The sequence below is a fragment of the Ambystoma mexicanum genome, chromosome 3p (assembly GCF_040938575.1).
Source record: "Ambystoma mexicanum isolate Mex_15411 chromosome 3p, UKY_AmexF1_1, whole genome shotgun sequence".
NCBI lineage: Eukaryota > Metazoa > Chordata > Amphibia > Caudata > Ambystomatidae > Ambystoma > Ambystoma mexicanum.
Genome location: NC_090925.1, coordinates 919,821,778 through 919,841,261, shown reverse-complemented (window position 1 = coordinate 919,841,261; position 19,484 = coordinate 919,821,778). Strand labels below are relative to the sequence as shown.

Sequence of the window (19,484 nt, the reverse complement as noted above, 5' to 3'; positions counted from 1 at the left end):
GCTAATTCTGTTGCTTCAATTCCTTTATTAGCCTGTTTGCACGTTTTTTCAAGACGTCCCCCTTGTTTGGTCAGCTTCCTAATTCTTAAGCACATCCGGGATGACAACTGCGTGCAGTCTTACACGCTGGTCTCTGGCGGATGCAAACAGATTCACAAAGAACTTAAACACACAGAATTTAGAAATAAGGACACATACATAATTCAATAAGGAACCTAAATTTAGAAGGCATCTACATATAAATCTACTAAAATGGAAATGATACATCAGTAGTGGTGATTTTACATACTGAAAGATGTTTCAAACAGAAATACTGAATTTTTGATTATAATACTCCAAAGACCCAAAAAAAGATCAAAATAGGTTATTAACAAACATTAGCAGCCAGGAAGGGGGCACCGGCCAATCCGGAGGCTCTGAATGTAGGCTGTACTCTTTGGTATAAGCCTGCGTTCCAAGCAGCCTGAGTGCTACCTAGCTTCGCCCCCTCCGCTTTAATTATTATTATTATTATGGTATTTATTTAGTGGTGACCACCTAGCTTCAAGAAGTGCATTCAAATTAACCAGGGATGGAAATAACACCTAGCTTCAAGAAGCAACTGAGCACTTTACAGTGGAATACACCAATACAGATAAAAAACAGAGCACTTTACAACATTACAGATGCATGACAGAGTGCTTTTCAGTGGTAGCAGAACAAATATACAGCGGGAGTAGGATACAGAGAGGGACAGAGAAGGGGTACAGATGTACCGGGTAGCAGGGAGCAGAGGAGCGGGTGGAGTCTAGCGAGTCAGGTGGCCGTCAGAGGTGATGTGATTGCCTAGGTGTTGAGCAGGAGAGGCTCCTTGAAGAAGTGGGTCTTGAGTTCTTTTCTGAATTGTAGGCGCGTGGGTGTGAGTCTGATGCAGACGGGAGGAGGTTCCATAGTCTTAGGGTGTAGGCAAAGAAGGCTTGTCTTCTAATCCTTTCCTTTTTGCAGTGGTGGATTTCAAGTATGCACGTGTCCTGGCTTCTGCTGGTATGCTGTCAGCAGCAGATGCAGAGTTTCTCAGCGAGCTAGATGGGTGACTTGAGGGTGACTGCCTTATAGATGATGCAGCAAGACTTGAAGGTGATTTGTGCATGCAGTGATAGCCAGTGAAGGTCTATGAGGGCCGGGGTGGTCATATATACGCAGACTCTTGATGAGCCATGCTTCCGCATGTAGGACACTTCTCAGGGGCACAAGGGAGGATGACAGAGGCCTTCGAAGAGTGCATTTCCCTCCATCCAGGTGCGATAGGACCAGTGCTTGAACAGTGGATCTAAAGCTTTCCCGAGGGAAGAAGGGCTTGACCTTCCACAGGAGGGAGAGCTGATAACAAGCTGTCTGAATTTTCTTAGCTATGTGTGTCTTGAAGGAGAGGTGTTTGTCGATGTGGAACCCGAGGGAGTTTTTGGCAGGAGATGAGCTTGGGTGTGAAGCCCTCAGAGTTCATGGTTGATAGCCAAGTCTGTATGTCTGGGTGTTCGTGTTGTTGGTGAGAAGTAGGAATTTGATCTTGGAAGGGTTGAGCTTCAAGTGTGCACTGGACATCCAAGACTGCATCAGCGAGAGGCAGATTTTGAGCCTATGGATGTCCTGATGAAGTCGATCTTGAGGTATAGCTGTGTGTCAGCAGTGTATTGGTAGATGTAGTGTGTGGCTAGAAGGGCTCCCAGCGGCTCCATGTATAGACTGAAGATCACTGGGGAGAGGATGGATCGCTGGATTGGCGATCTAGAGGAGTCCATCTGAATAAACTGCTTGTTGCGGTTGTCGAGGTAGGATTTGAACCAGCGTAGGACAAATCGTGCCTCCTCCTGGCCACCCTTAACTACAAGGAAGCCATATTCCAGGCTAAAAAAGACACTTACAATAAACGTATCGAACAAGCCAAATCCAACACCAAAGAATTTTTTAGAATCCCAAAAGAACTTGAAACCCCTGTCACCGCACCAGACACTTGCATCAAAGATAGCACTTGGTGTACCAAAATCCAAGAGGCTGTCCTCGGCAAGATTGCCACCCTCCAAAGTAAAATCAATAACAAACAATCAAGCCTACAATCCAACCCACAACCCAACCCTATCCCCACCCAAAACCACTCCATCCCAGACTCTGACTCCTTTTAGCTTCTCTCCACTCTCCATTTCCGAAGTGGAAAAGATCATCACCAGCCTTAAACCGACCAATTGCCAAGGCGACCTCTGCCCGGCACCTATAATCAAGGAAGCAGCTCATGACCTAGCGCCATTCATTACTACGCTCATCAACTCTTCCTTTAGCTCTGGGATCGTACCTGACAATCTAAAGGACGCGTGGGTCATCCCCCTATTGAAAAAACCTACCCTGGACGCTAGTATATCCACAAACTACAGGCCAATCATCACGGTCCCGTTTTTACTAAAAATCCTCGACCGTGCAGCATACCTACAAATTCAAGATTACCTTGAATCTAACAAACTCTTGGGACTTAGGCAATCTGGGTTCCGGCCATGTCACGGCAATGAAACTGCCCTCATAGATTTAAAAACACAGATTGAAGTTCTAAAAGACAAAGGCAAACTTGCTCTCTTACTCCTCTTGGACCTCTCGGCGGCCTTTGATCTCGTCAATCATGAAATCCTCTGCCACCACCTTAAATCAGCTGCACACTTCTCCGATAAAGCTACAACCTGGATTAGCTCCTTCTTAGACAATAGATCTATGCGCGTGTTCTCTCCACTTGTAGCCGCCCCACCCGCACCTGTCTCCTGTGGCGTGCCACAAAGATCTTGTGTTTCACCCACGTTGTATAACGTGTTCACCAAACCTCTCTTCGATATCTTGGACTATCTGGGTGTCACTTACACCAACTACGCTGACGACACCCAGATACTAATCCCTACCTCCGGTGACTACACGGCTGACTCCCTCGCTATCAATGCCACCTACCAGGTCATCCAGGCTTGGATGGCTCAACACGGACGCTGTCTTAATGATGAAAAGACTGAGCTCCTTATTGTTGGTTCGCCACAAAAACTTACCAAACTCAACCCTGCATTCAAGTCCTTCATCATCGATGGGCATATTATCCCAACCGCCAAGGACACAAAAACCCTAGGGATCTACATTGACTCGACCCTATCCCTGACCAGACAAACTAACTCAGTCTCCTCCGCAGCGGCATATACCTGCAAGCTTATTACAGCCTGTCGCCCTTTCCTCTCCGCTACCAATTGTGTCACCCTGGCTAGAACTCTTGTATTATCCAAGATTGATTACTGCAATGCACTGTACCTAGGCACCAATTGCTGCAACCTAAACAAGTTACAAATTGTCCAAAACAATGCGATTAGAGCTGCCCTCAACATTCCCAGGCGCCAACACATATCCGACACCAGACGCAATATTTGCTGGCTCTCAGTCCCACACCGTATCTCCCTGAAAACCCTGGCTCTTACCCACAAATGCCTTCATAACCAAGCTCCCTGCTACCTGGCCAACCGATTTGCCCTCCACAACTCCATTAGAACCCCGCAGAATGGCTCACTTAAACTGCTTTGAGGTTCCACGTTTCAATCTCCAAAGATCAGGTGGAACTAGCTTCACTACCTTGGCAGCTAAACTCTGGAACACGCTTCCTAATGAGCTTAGAGCAGAACCCTCATTCCCGAGATTCAAACACCTTACGAAAACCTGGCTGGCCGCCCAGGACATTTAGCTCTGGGTTCTCTGCTTAATTTGTATATGTATATATAATCTGCTTGTTCTCTCATTGCTATTATTATACCTGTAAATTCTGTATTATACTTGTAAACTTTGTAATTATGGTTCTGTCTGTTTTTCTTATACTTGTAAACTTTGTAATTATGATTCTGTCTGTTTTTCTTATGTTGTAACTAAGTGATGCGCCCGGTTGCCCCTGTGCCTGGTGCGCTATACAAATAAAATAAATACAAATACAAATACAAGATTGCTGATCCCCATTCGCCGATGTAGGTTGTCGGTAAGCAACTAGTGGTCTACTGTGTTGAAAGCGTCCAAGAGGTCGAGTAGAACCAGGAGGCATGGGGTGTTCAGCGTCAAGGATGTTGAGGGCGTCGTCTACCACCTGTATGGTTGCTGTCTCCGTGCAGCATCTAAGTCAGAATTGGGTTTGGTAGGTTTGGAGAAGATTGTTGGTGTCGATGTGTTGCTGCAGTTGTGCGGCTACTGCATTCTCGATGACATTACCTAGGAAGGGAAGATGGGTGATGGGGCGATAGTTAACTAGGTTGTCGGGATCCAGAGTGGGTTTCTTTGGTAAAGGGAGGATTTGTCCTATTTTTAGGGTCTATTGGAAGGTGGATTGAGTTAAGGAGCTGTTGATGATCTCCAGGGAGGGAAGGAGAGTTTCTGCGGGGAGGATCTTGAGGATGGATGCTGGGAGGATGTCATCTGTATACAATGTGACTTTGAGGGCAGCCAAGGTTTCTACCAGGTCCTCTGTCAAGAGTGTCTTCAATGTTGCAGTCCTGGAGCGGTGCCAAGTGTTCTCTTGTTTCCTGATGACTCTTTTTCTGAGGTTGAGTTCTTGTATGTACCAAAGTGCTAAAGGTTTCGGTTTGCAGGTGCGTTGTTTCAGAGGCGCGTGTTGGTTGATGGAGGCTGAGCGGGTGGGGTTGAGTGCTTCCAGTAGAGAGCTGCAGTTTGGTTGGGGGTGTAGGTTGGCAGGGTCTTCTGTGAGGGCTTCCACTCGGAAGTTCTTGAAGGACCTAAAGGTTTGTCTGCTGGATTTCTGCTGGGAGTGCTTGTTGTGCAGGATGTTGAAAGGTACGGCTAGGTGGTCAGACGAGTCAAGCGGGAGAGGAAAGCTGTTGTGGAGGGAAGATAGTGCAGTGATGATTTGGTTGTGGATGTTACCTTTCTCATGTGTTGGGTCTTTCGTATGCTGCGTGAGGCAGAGGGTGTCGAGAAAGCTGAGGAGAGCTTCCTTCATTGGTTTGGAGGCCTTGTTGCATGGGAGGTTGCAGTCTCCTAGGAAAATGTTTGCATGCATGAGGGACATGGTGGTGACCAGGTCACTGAAGTCTCTGATGAAGGCAGTGTTGGGTTTGGGTGGTCTGTAGAAGCCATGGAAGATAGAGAGGACTTCGAAGGAGCCAATGTTGTCAATGTCAAGTCTGGTGCAGGGCCACAAGATCTTGTGGATGACTGCAAGGCATCTGCCTGTCTTGTTCAGCCGGTCTCTGTGTTGGATGCTGTAGCCGTCAGAGACAAGGACGTCTAGGATGTGGGTGGAGGTGGGTGTCAGCCAGGTCTCAGTGATGAAGATGGCATCAAGGTTGTGTCCAGTGATGAGGTTGGCGATGTCTGCTGCATGGGTGATAGCTGAGCAGACGATGGGGAGCATCAATTTCCATGTTGTGGACAGTGAGGGGCTTTTGATGGGCTTGAGGCTGATGTGGGTGAGTTTGCTGCATTGCGGCGTCCATGCCTTAGTGGAGAGGTGATGTCATTGTGTTCCCTTACCCACTACTCTCTCGCCTCTTAGCACCCCTGTAGTTCACACGCGGATGCTAAGGGTGTGTTTAACTTTAAAAAAGTACCTTGCTGTAAAGCATTGCGCAGTAGTTTCTGAAGTCCATTTCCTTGTTGATGACATTGTGGTTGACAAAATAGAAAATATAGCCCAGAATGAGGCGATAAAGCTTGAGGGAATGGGTTGGCCATGCAGGTAATGGCCCACCGCCCAAGTTAAGGGCCCAAGTTAATGGGCCTGCCCCCTCGGGTTATATCACCATTAGCACCTGTGTAGATAATACGTGGGTGCTAAGGGTGTGTAACATCAAAAAAAGAAAAACGTACCTTGCCGCGTGGTACTTCTGAAGTCTAAGACAGAAGGGGAGGTTTTGATAATAGAAATGTAACCAAGAAAGTGATATTGTCCTTGGCATGGGTAATTTAAAATAGATATGTAACCTTGTGCACACTGGAATGTGTATTTGTCAATAGAAAAAGATTAATTAACAACTATAATGTACAATAATCGTATTAGCAATATAATGTTTTTAAGGTATAATTTGTACACAACAGAACCAATTTGCAAGCATTCTATACCACCTCGGAAATGGAGGTATAGCTGCTTTTGTGATGTATTGTAATTAGTTGATACAAAGCTTTAGGAAACACCTGTAAAAGATGATAACTGTTCAAATAATAACCTTTGGTGTGGGCTCCTCTGTCAGGTATCCAAAGTGCAGTGTCAAAAAATGTTTTTCTGGAGTATCGCATCCCGCTGAACGTCCCCTAGCTGACTGGAAGACTTATCTTTGATGTGGCTGTCTCCTCGAGAATCACATAGGACCGTGTGCATAGCTACCACGAGTGGAGGACAGCACGGGAACCCTGGGGATGTGGCACGTCTAGGAGCACATGCGTGGCGGACTGCACGGTGCGCGTCCTCTGTTGCCATAGCAGTCAATGCCATGGAGAGGAGCATGGTTCTGGCGTCTTTCCTGCTGGCCTTCTTTATCTTCTCCTGGTCCTGCCGGGACCCCTGGCTGCCCTCTGGTCTTTTCCATCTCCTCCTGGTCCTGCCGGGAACCTATTAGCCCTTTGTTGGGTCCTGCTACCATTATGCATCGCAGCTCTCCTTACAGTGCCTGGCATTGCCCCAGCGTCGTGTTGAACCTGGGACGCCCTTCCATGGTGCGGGGTATATGCCTGGATATAGCCAGGGTGATTTGGAGTGGATTCTGAGTGCTGCCTTTACCACCTGATATACTGGGGCACCAACCTGGCACCCAGCAGCAGGACAACCAATGCTGTGCGCAGATGAGACGTTTCACTTGGATCGCCTTGCCCCATTTCAGGTAGGCAGCGCAGGTGAGATGCTGGGCTTGACAGGGATGTCCGCAGGACTTGGGATAGAGGCACGGGACATTTTGTTTGCTCCCCAACCCCAAATTGTAGTGTTTGTATAGATACACACCTCCATAGACACACACACATACACACGTCTTGCAGCAATTCAATACCATTCGGTATGGCAGATGTATCTACCCAAGCTACCGAGAGTCTTCAATGTACTCAACTTCCAGCATAAATCCTACAGTGAGCGATACAAGACCATTCAGAGTAGATCAGTAATGTGGGTTAACGGTTATTGCAAAATAAGGCCCTTGCATAAACTGGTCCTCTCTCTGTTTCAAGAGGCTGTTTCGCAGACGAAGGCTGGAGGGCACAATCACACTATTCAGAAGGAAATATTGAAAAAAGATGCAAAGGGGATACGAAGCAAGTGCCAGTTCATAAATTAGTTTGGGAAAAAGTTCTCAAGCGGGAAGGTGTTCGGAATGCTATGTGCCATGACATCTAAATGACAAGACGAGAAACAATTTGACAACTAAAATTAGATGTCACCCGAGTTACAAAAAAAAAGCGGATTGTCGTCAAATAGCCCACTCAGGAGAAATAGGCCCTCTCATTGATTCCCTGGGCCAAAATATGCAACCCATCTTCCTCTTAAGACGTATATACACATAGTAGTTTAGTGGGCTTATTTTGCCCTTGGGGTGTATAATGAAGTCTAAATTGTGTCTGGACTAGACGGGGTTCAGGCGCTGTACACCCCCAATGACTGCTGAAGTTCCTGGCACAGGAGTGTTCCAGGACCGCCGCATGGAAAAGACTCGAACAATCCTGGCGAACCCTTCGAGCTCGGCTTTCTGAAAGCTATGAGAGGGTAGGATGTGAGTCAAGTCGCAGCACGCGCGCTTTCAGGTTGAGAACAGAGATGCTTGGCTCTCGGGATTTGGAAAACTCTTTAAGGTCCTTGTTAGTGAGAAAGGTGCCTTTTAGAAATGGAAGTTCAGCAGAACACACACATGTAAAGATATCAGGCGATAGATAATCACACGTCTAATCGCTGTAATGATGGGTAGAAGCAGTAAGGCACACGGATGGCATTTCTGCCAATCAATAGGCTATGCTCTGTGGCGTGAGGATGACTTTTTACAACTAGGCCATAATATTTGTTGTATTGGGTGCAGGTACTTATTTGCATGGATGTGAACCCCTTTGATGCCAAATCCTAGACATCTAGATATCTCGGTCTAGCTAAAGAGAGATTTAGCTCTCTGGCAGAACTGTTGCAGCAGTATGTAAATGGGACCTAGTACCAATCAGCTGCTCCACAATGGATAATTGGGACACTAACTCTTAGTCATTGCTGCATTTCATATAACGCGCTATCCCCCCATTGATTTCACAGGGGTACATACTACTTATTACTTACGTCGGTTTGGTGTCAAGTGCCGCTTTTCCTATCTAGCACTTTACAATGTCACGTACCTATATTTATCAGTAGTTATTTACTGGAGACTTTTGTTTTTCCCACCGTAATAGTTGGAATGTATTTTTTTAAACTGCTCCTCTAGCTTCATTACTCCCAAAGCATGTTGCAAGCAGATGCATTAGAATTTCTATATGCCATATGTCCATGGTCGTTGAACACCTATGAGAGGCCCTTTGACTAACAACATCAATGAGGTGATACTGCCTTGAGATGATACATGTGTTAATAACCCATTTAGGATAGCTCAGCGGCAAGGTGTTCGCCTTGGAAGCAAGACGACACGAAGCAACATAGGTTTGATCCCCGGGCCCGCGCTTAGAAACCTCTGGGTATTTAAGCGTGTTAAAAAACAATTACGCAACTAAGAAACAAACAATTCCTCTAACAGCACCTCGATGCCTGCGGGCTGTGTGAGCGCTTTAAAAATGCAAATAAATAAATAAATAAAATTGCCCGGAATCGCTGACGTCAGAGGGTCCATGTGAAGCAGTTACCATGTGCCCGGTTTAAGAAAAATGTTGCCTTATGCAAAAACGTCATGGTTCCATGTTGGCATATCTGGGAACATTCCACAGTATGCCCACATAATGGTACCTCTACCCAGTAGGTGTATGCAAAATTACTTGTGGCTCCCAAAATGTAGGGGGGCTGCCAAGCACATCTTTTTCCCCAAGGGACAGCAAGATGAACTGCTTCTGACGCCGTGCGTTGCCACCCCTTTCACCATGGTGCCCGTCACATCCAGTCGTCTCATGTATTTAGTATAATACAAACAGGTCACCTACCTCAAGTTGAACTTGGCAGTATTTGTGTGACTATCATTGCATCTAGGGTGCAACAACGTCACTGGATGCTCTCTCCGCTCTTTATAATTAGGAAGACCATCACTATGCTGAGACCTTTCCTGCAAATCGACAGATACCAACAGGAATAGAAGTCTCCTCCCTTCTGTGCCTCCATATTTGATTGACCTATGAGGATGGGTGACTGGCTGATTACCTCACAAAGGGCTCTTTGTCAACGGGTGGTTTAAAATTCCCTTTTCAGCCACAGATTTATTGAAAAGTCACGTAAAATGCATTTTTGTATATTGAACTGAGAACTTGGTAATCTTTTCCTCTTGAGTTTTTTGCACAATATGCATTTTGCTTTGACTTGCAGAACAATATTGTGTACTTGCCACCTTCCCAGGTAGAACAATAAGAATCACATTGCATAAATTTGGTAAGGTACATTTTGGGAAAAATTCTTAATTGTTAAATTAATCTGTGAAATTCAAATTTTGGACTAAGGGCGTCATCAGAAGTTGGGCGGTGCAGTAAAAATGCAGCAGTAATAGCATTACCGCCACATTACCGCAGAGTCAAATCATGAGTTTGGGTGAAAGTCGGAGGATTCCCATCCAGCTCTGAGCTGCAGGTGAATGCGCCAACTTTCCGCCCATTGTTGGTGCAATTACTGTGGCGCAATTACCACTGCAGTAATTGCACCGAAAATTCCCCATTGAGTCTTATGGACTAAAAAAAAATGGGGATCTACACCACCACTTGTGATGCGGCGGTAATACCGCCGGACCAAGTGCCGTTAACGGTAATTGCATTGGGCGGTATTTCCAGTGGATTAACCACCAGGATACCGCCCAACTCCTGATGCGGCCCTTAATATTTTGTGCCATAGTTTCCTACACTTTTCCTCAGATACCAAAATGTATATGCCCTGTCCCTAACCTATGATTTGATTAGTGCTCTGAAAAATATCGCTGAACAAGATGGCCAAGGTAGCATTGCCCCACAGGATCACCATTTAATAATCAAGGAAAATTGATCTCCAAACTCCAAATCACAGCCAGTGGCAAATTGCTCCTTCTTTCTTTGAAAAATGCCCATCAAAAGGTTATGTTCACAAAATAATTGCTGAAGAGCAGGAAATATCCTAGATGTTGTTTCTGAAGCAGCTTAGTTGCGCAACAGTGATGTTACTAAGAATTGTTTGGCAGAGCACTTTGGCTCTAGATGAAAAGCTTTGGATTCTTGGATGCCAATGGCATCAGGAAGCTGCGAAGGCATCATGAAGCAAGACATAGACAACAGAATCACTTTTCTTCCAAATAGTTTATTCTTCTCAAATGTCAGGAGGGAGTAAGGCCTACCTTTCCCTACCTAAAGAAACTAAGGACAGTCTGTGTCATTAAGTTCAACTCCAAAGTCTGTCTGTATCCAAAACCTATACTTGCCCACACAACTAAAGATATACAATGTGTATGGATGTCAGCAACAAAAGAAACAGAGTTTAACATAATGTTCTGAGCTTCTTCCAGCTCCCAGCTCGCTTTTCAACTTCCACCCTCCCCAAGTTCCAAAAAGTTCCAAAAAGGCCTCAGGGTTCCCTTCCAAAATGCAAAACAATTCCAACAGGTCTCAGGGTTCCCTTCCTCAAGTTCAACACATTTTGCAAAGTTTTGGGGTTCCCTTCTCCGAGAAGGCAGCTCTTCCAGCTTCAAAACCACAGTCAGTTCAAATCTCTCAGCGTTCAATATAATTCCAGATCAACTTTGTAGCCATTCAGGCTTTTCAGTAGTTCATACAGATTGTTCCTTTCTTCAATCACTTCAGCACTTATTATACAAAACAGCCTCTGTAGCTTGACTTTCCTTGACTCTTTCCAAGTAAGGGTTACTTGGTCTAGGCGCAGTTGTTGGACCACACGGTCCACCCATTACAGGTCACGCAACCGATAACCCTTAGCACTTTGTTAGACCTATATGTTCTCTTTGGACTTCCTTGCCAATACAGGTTTTCTCCCTGAACCTGTGTCATTAGTCCAAATTCAATTCAGTTTTTCCTTGGCAGCCACTTGGCTATGCCACAAAGCGAATTTAACACAACTCACTCCATGTTGGTCGTTCATTTCCACCACCTTTCTTTCACATTGTCCATTAGTGCTTATCACTTGCTTTCCACTTTGTTCACAAGTGCTCATTAATGGCTTTCACTTTGTTCATACTTTCATATTGTCCATCAATGCTTATTACTTGTTTTCACTACGTTCATTAATGCACACCACTTTCTTTTCACTTGTACGGTAATTTCATGTACTTTTCATATCTTTTCTTTAGTTCGCCATTCAATAATACTTGTTGCATTTTAAAAGTACTTTGATGCTTGATCTGTATTCCAAATTCTATTCGGTCTTTAAACTCAATTACTATACGTTTCCATTTGATCAGCATTTCCCTCAATTCCAGCCCCTGTAATGCCTAGGTATGAGTGTTCCCTTTCTTTCACTCACAGGTGTACAGCTGCTCCTGCGAGCAGCTTCTTTCTCATTTCCGCTTGTCGCCTTTGAACCTTGCTGCAGTGGTCTGCAGCAACCTGGAGTCTTCTGTGTCCCACAGCTCCGGCTGTGGACACACGGTACAGGGGACTGCAGGTGGCTCGACCCTCTTGTGGCCCATTTGAGCACTGCGTCTCTCTCACCCCTCTGAAACACACAGCATCCTCTTCACTGGCCCCTCTACAGCCTGCTCCACGTCGGGTCGCAGCATCCTTCTCACATGGTGGGTTTCTCCCTCGCTCTTGCCTGTCTCTCATTTTATGTACCTTTATCCTCTTAATTGGTTGCAGGTGAAGTTCTTTGCCTGCGCATAGTTGAATCTATTAGTGGGACATGCATGGCCATTGTAATGGTATTCCTCCATAGTCATCTTCCTCGTCCCAGTACCAAAGTGGTGTGAATGAATGGAAGTGCCCCAGTTGCCTTATTCTCGTCCCAGCCTTAAAGGACTATGATTGTGGGACAGTTTGTGTGTGTGTGAAAGAGGAAAAGACTGACAATAACCTACGAAGGCAGGGGGTGGGAGGAGTCATTCTGACAAGGGAAAGGGGGATACAATGCCTCGCCTAAAGACATCCTCTCCCCACTCCCCAAGGTCCCTCTACCCAGTTGATCCTCCCTTGCATATCCAGCCCCCGGGTCGGACCCCAAGGGTGATGGTCTTTCCCTGGCCACCTGAGAGAAATATCCAAAGGGAGTAGATGGGAAGATGCCCTCAGGTTCCTCACAAAGCCGATCGGAAGAGAGCCACTGGACTAAAACTGAATGAAAACAAATGATTTAAAGGAGACGTGCATTGGTTCAATCACTTTCCTCGTACCAGATTTGCTCAAAGTTCATGGCAAGTTCCCCGATATGTTGCTCTAGATGAGGCTGACACAGAGGAGAGGACACGTCTACAACAGGCCCCTATATGATACCCAACCATGTTTGGCAAAACATTCAGGGCAAAAAGTAAAAGTCGGGGCTGTTAATGAACCACTATACGTTCTACCACAGAGTATCAGTCCTCTTTGAGAAGCATTAGCCAGTATTGTTGGCAAGGAAGGCGGCTTTTTTTTTATATTACAGAAGGGACCTCAAGCCATTCTGTAATTCCACATGTTTAAGCTTTATACCGCCACCCCTGCTTTCAAAGGAGCCAATACCTTGCTTTTCAACAAGATGTGTCCAAAAAACAGGTCATTCCGTTTCCGCCCTGAACTTCCGAATGCAGAGCATACGGTAGAGTGCAGTTGAAAATTAACGCAACCCTGAATGTTCAAAGGATACATACACCCACCCTTTTATGGAGTAGTAGACACAAACATAGGTGTGCCATCAGAGATTGCTCCTACCCCTTGAATATCTTTTAGCTTCTCCACAAAGTTCCACAAAGGCACTGTGCTCACAGCAGGGGCCTTTATAATTCACAAGAAATGAATAAAATAAAGGATGGGAGTCTCCGGTGCACAACATTTGTGAGGATGTAGAAGAAGGAAACCTACAAGGAGGGGTCATGGTGTGGACTATAGACTTGGCTTGCCCTGCCTCAACCTAGGACAACTTAAATGAGTTGTCAGAATGTCCATCAAAAGTAAATGCTCTGTGTCTTCTGCCACTATAAACATAGGTCTTTAAGTAAGCAAAGTTTGTGTCTCATACACCAGAAAAATGTCTCCCCTCTCCTGGTGTCTTCCTTCCAACTTATATTCAGAAGTAAGTCCTTCAATGTTCCATTACAAAGGACCAGAGGAAAGACTCCCTTCACCTGATCCTTCTACACAAGTTCTCCACAGTGGTCTTCATGGGCTCTTGCAGAAAACTAGGATTTGTCTCTTTAGCTCCTTCCAGGAAGTGGAAAAACTCAAAGCCCTAGCTGGCTTCCATTTATCACTCTGACCAGGGAGATGATTCCCGACACACTCTGCTTGGGCAGTGGATATCTGGACCACTGCAACGAGGGTGCCAACTCCCAATCCACTCTGCCTGGGCATTGGTATTATCTGGACCACTGTGATGAGGGTAATGACTCCCAATCTACTCTGCTTGAGCAGTGATATTATCTGGACCACTGCGATGAGGAAGATGACTCCCGATCCTCTCTGGTTGGGCAGTGGTATTTGATGGACAACTGCGATGAGGCAGATGACTCCCAATCCACTCAGGTTGGGCAGTGGTATTGTCTGGAGCACTGTGACTAGGGAGATGAGTCCCGACACACTCTACTTAGACAGTGGTATTATATGGGCCACTGCAACGAGGGAGATGACTCCTGACCCACTCTGGCTTCTTGGTTTTGCTTCCCGGACCCCTCCCGGTCTTCCCGCCATTGCTTTTTCCTTGTTCTCGGTTGGAACACGGCTCTGGCTCTTCCTGGGGTCATGGGCTCCTTCCTCTGCACTTTCAGACACCTGTGCGGCTCCGTGGCAGGCTCCAACTGGTGGTTTTAGCACTGTTTCCAGACCACACGGTCTACCACTGCAGTCATGCCACCACTTCAAATGCCTCTTTCTTCTGGCGAGTTGGCTTCCAGCCAGCTCCTGGGACGTGGCAACAGCTTCCTGTTCCTTGCAGCTTCCGCCTGGAGAAACAGCTTCTCTGCGTCTCTGGACCACACAGTTTAAATCTCCTGTGCAGGACTCTGCTGGCATCCACGGCAAGAGATTTCTAGTCCTTTCTTGCTTTCCTCTTTATATTTTAATTCTGCCCTTGTGTAACTTCAACACTCTGGATAGACTCTTTGGCATTTTTCATGCACCCTGAGAACCATCTCGTCGCAGTACCTGGATGATTTTGCATATGGCTCCCCATGTTCTTTTTCATCTCAGTATGATCGACCTTTGTCACAGTCATGACTGCAATAGCACATGGTTCCAGTATCATTGGTGGGGAAAAAGGGTGACCATGAGGGTAGGGTGTTCTGTGACAGGGCTGAAGCCATGCTTTTCCCCATGTGGACGTCCTCATCCCCAGGTGTGGAATGCCCTCCTATGAGGTGTTTCAGCTTATTACCACCCCTATCGGGACTATTGGGTAGCAGCCTCACCTTCCTAGCCTCATAGGAAAGGCCTCCCCCTCTGGTGAGGAGTGACGAGACCTGGTGAATCGTCACACATTACAAAAGTGGGCAGTGGGAACTGACCTCTGCAAGTGTATGCAGGCTTCTTTGCAGCACACTCACAAAATACCTGTTCACTATTGATTTTCTATAATCTTGTGCATCACAGGGAATCGCGTAGGGTATACAAAGAGGGGGTAGTTTAATGTAGGGCATATTATAAAGCCCTTTATATACAGACATTCTTGGTTCTATTCAGATATATTCCTGCCCCTAAATATGTATCTTACAATGCAAAGATGGATATTAAATTATGCTCTGAGGCATGCCACTGTTATGCATATATTAGTCAGACATGTCAATTTCAACTTTATTCAGCGGTTAAGCCATCAGTACACACATAAATGATATAACATTTTGACAATACGTTCAACGCAAGAAGCCATAAAAGTCTTTAAAATACAGTGAGATGAAATAAGAGACATTAGAATGTGTCATCCCCCTGCCTCATAATATATGTTACAAAACCATTTAGGACGCAAAAAAAACGAGCTCCTGAATAACAAACCACAAATAAATACATATTAACAAGTTATTTTTACTGGTGTTATCCCAACAGGGCTACGCTCTACAAGGATGAGCATATAGAAAAACCTTTCTAATGTGTAGCGCCTCCTTGATGAACAAATCCAGAGCGCAAGTAAATACTTTGTCTTCTGATATAAGGCAGAATAATACGGCTGGCTTAAAATGAGAAATCCCTCTATTTCTTGAGAGTGGGATTAATGCACTCTGTCATACTAAAGTACAGGCTACACAAAAGGAAAACAAATCCCCAGGGTTTCCAGAGGATCCACACAAAAGGGACACAAATCCGTAACTCCGGCTTCATACCTTCCCGAATTCCCATCGAGGTATATAGTGGTAGACCATTAAATCTGAGGCGGGTTAAATAAAAATGCTTTCTTCTACTAGGGCACCACTCCAAATATGGCTCTGCAGTCCGAGTAGAAATTGTCATATGGGATTTATTGCAGGGCTTCCCACACTCACTAGTCATTTGACTGCCTTCATGGCTCTTCAGTAACATTGCCTTGGCCTTCGTCTTGCAAGAGCTATCTATTAATTCTGGCCGATGAAACCAGTAGCTCACTTTTATGAAGGCCAATGAAGAACTGACATGATCTAGCCATCTGATCTTTCTCCCATTGGTACTTCCCATTACATCACTAATAATCTGCCTCGACAATATAGCACTGGGATTTGCCCGTATGGAGAGCCACATCAACATCAGGGCTACGGTAAACCTGTCCTCAATGTAGCTCATACCCAGTTCCACATGGACAGAATATGTTGGTTCCCCCTGAGGGAGAGAAAGGAGGACCCGTCAAAACGTATTTTCTATACGTTGTGATACGAGCACCGCCTCCATTCCCAAGACCTCGTCTTCATACACTTTCTTCAAAATATCTACGGTTGTGTTCCTATGCCCTTAGAGAACTGGGAGATGCCACCTACTGCCTGTTTCATTTGGATAGATTGCTTCAGAATGTATTCTTTACTCCGACCTGAACTGGAAAAAACAACTCCTTAATAGTCAAAGTACCAAACTCTTTTCAAAGAGGTCCCATTCACCCAAAAGTCTCTAGATGCAGACCTTTCCCATAGTCATAACTGCTGACTTTGCCACATTCATTTTCAGTTGTCTTTTAGACATAAAGTTTGCTTCCAAGTCTAAAAGCAACTGCAAAGCAAATGGTGTCCGTGCCAGAAGTGCAACATCATCTGCGTAAACCTGGAGTGGCAATCTCCTCGTTCCAATTTTTGGTACATAAGGGGCTGCGGTTTACAAAACCACTTGAAGGTCATTGATATAAAGATTAAATAAAATGGGAGCTAGCACACACCCCTGACGTAATGCTCTCTAAGTCTTAAAGGGGGCAGTAGGTTTACCACCTGCGTCGTAGTGTACGGCACATTCTGTATTGGAATGCAATATTATTGTTGCAAATGTAATTTACTAAGTGTACCGTGGTAGCACCTATGAGTGCTTTAGTTTCTTTCCTTTGGACAAGGTGGTTAACTTCCATACCAATGATTACGCACTGACAAGGCAGCGTCTGCTGGACATTGAGGGCAGTGGGGAACCAGCCTGCAACCAGTTGCCGTAAAACTGCAGTCTAGGACACATGGGATTCCATGTGCTGCCTTTGAGTTCTGATTCTTTTGGGGTTCTGCATGGGTCTATACGTTCGCACCTGCCGTCGAATGCATTAATTAGACTTCGATATGCCATTATTCAGAGGCATCGCCTTTTGTGTCGTTTATACGCTGACAGTCCTATGTCTTTCTAAAAGGTGGCCCTTAAAATACTGATACATTGCCCAGATGAAGCGGTAATCCACCATGCACTTCCAATCTCTCTGACCTGGGGTGCAACCTCACAATCCTGTTCCTATGAGCAGTCTAATTCTGTATGTGCAAGTAGACACAGTGGTCAGAAATGGGTCTTGCTATCAGTAGACACTTGGAGGTCTGGAAAGATACCTGCTGACTCCTGGTCTGGAATCTTTGCTCCATGCCTTTCTGTTCACATTTTTGGACTACATAAAAGCAAATGTTCTCTTGTGTCTAACTAGGATGGCCCAACTAGTGCAGAATCTGTATCATTTTAATTGATGTGGCATTAGCACTCGTGCTAGTATGAAGTACATGCTTTTAGTTCAAGCTTTTTTTTTAAAGAATATATGAAAGGCATACTTAAATAGCATTTCTCAAGGGCGTTTTTTTAAATTACTGTTTTATAAAGTGCATAAATACAATGTATCTGGATAGAAAAAAGAGGGGAGTGTGGGTGGGAAAAAAAGGGTGGAAGGGAGTTACTTAGGTAGACGAATAGTGATGAGCTAGGCAGTGCTGCATGTTCATAGAAAGCACCTCTGGGCCTCTGCGGACAAGAGGGTATGAGCCCCCATGCTCCCATGTTATCAATTCACCAGGACTACAATAGTTCTCAAATGGTATTATTTTCACCCAATGCTTGGTAATTTTGAAACTACGATAACCTGCATTTTATGTCCATGCATAAGTGGGTAAACAAAACATGTTATAGAGTTTGAAGGAAATGTCAAAGCTGGTTTTCACTTGTACCTCTTGTGCCTCCGTAGGGATTAACATGTATGCAGTCGGTGTCGGGAAAGCTGTAGAAGACGAGCTGAAGGAAATTGCCTCGGAGCCTGTGCATAAACATTTCTATTACACCTCCGACTTCAGTGCAATTAATCAAATTGCTGAAGATCTGAAGCTCAATGTCTGCCCAGGTATGTATAAAGGGAATGGCTGTTACATGCACGCAACCAGCTGTCCACGCTTTAAAGCGTTGACAAGCACCATAGTATTGTATTCTGCCTACTGTGACAACTCCGAACTTGGTCCCTTTTTACTTAGGGGTAGCCACCCTCTTTGAGGCTAGGGAGTGAGCCCGCTCAGCCAAACCCTCCCTAGCGGTTTGGAAAAACGCCACATCACTGGGAGTGACTCCCCACAAGGGGACAAAGATTCCTACTCCTATGGGGAACGCCCTATAACTAAGGCATTATCTGCATACATAGGAATCCGAGATACTGAGAATACATTCAGCTCTGAGACTCAAAATAATACTGAAAGTGCCTTTGGATGTTTGGCTCAAGACAATGCTGGTCTCTCCATGGATTTGACAGCTCAACATAAACAACATGCTCATTTTTGGTCACAGAGCCAGAATAAAAGTGTGATCACCCTTGAAAGGAGGAGAAGAAGCAAGGTGTGCCTCTGACGCTGGCACGTTGTTGAGGGACGGAGTCGTGTTTCACAGTGGAGCCAGTTGTGGCATGGCGAGAAGCTCGAGAGAAGGAGAGTCACTGCTGTCCCAGCATAAAGACATGCAGGTTTGGTGAGGCCAAGTCAGAGCATAGGCAGCCATAACTGGAGGCACAACCATGCAGAGAATGTGGTAGTCCCGGTGCCTGAGAAATGACGCCGAACCCAGAACTCGGGAGATGAAGAAATCCTCTGCTCAGAACACGAGAGCCGAGGAACAGAGAAATGCGGAGACGCGGAACACACAATTCACTTGTGTCCAGACAGAAAGGCCAGAAGGTTGTGGAGAACCCCAGCACTACAAAGAAGGTAACACCTCACTGAAGAAAACCCTGCGACATAAAAGGTACTCGGGTTGCTCATATTGGAGGTGGGTGGAAAACCCAGAGCACGAAAAGGGAAGAAGGAAGGATTACCCTTACCCCATACCAGGGGCATAAAGACCTGGAGAGAGAGAAATAACCAAGTAACAATAAGGGTTACAGGAACCCAAGAAACCTGAACATTGTAATCAGCCAAACTGCTCACAGAAACGTCCAAAAACCAAATGAAACATTTGGAAAGAGGAGTTAATAATACCCCAGGGAGATAAATGAGACATTGGAACAGAGAAACCCAAGGGAGCCAGAGGGGCCCAATAAGACAAGTGAAGAGCAGCTTTGAGGGGAACACAGAGGCAACCAAGAAGTGGGCCTAGTGGGGAGAAACCAACACTAGAGGTGGAGCAGGATTAGGGAGGTATCCCTCCACCCACGTCAACTTGGACAGTTGATCTTTTCAGGAACTGAGACTTTATTTTGTAAACTTGAGAAACCTTTGGAACTTTGACCAACTGTCAAGAACTGTTAAACCAGGGAGAATTGTTTTCTACTGATTACCATTGGATCCACAACCAGGAGTAATTCC

General features: G+C 45.5%; 1 protein-coding gene across 5 annotated transcripts in view; it reads left to right on the top strand.

Annotated features, from left to right (window-relative positions):
- Nucleotides 1–19,484, top strand: part of MATN4 (matrilin 4) — a 165,340-nt gene that overhangs the window by 133,566 nt on the left and 12,290 nt on the right. For all 5 annotated transcript variants that reach the window (XM_069652205.1, XM_069652206.1, XM_069652202.1 and 2 more), the window contains one exon: nt 17,888–18,040. In XM_069652205.1, coding sequence (XP_069508306.1) covers nt 17,888–18,040 — 153 coding nt within the window. The remainder of the gene's footprint in view (nt 1–17,887; nt 18,041–19,484) is intronic.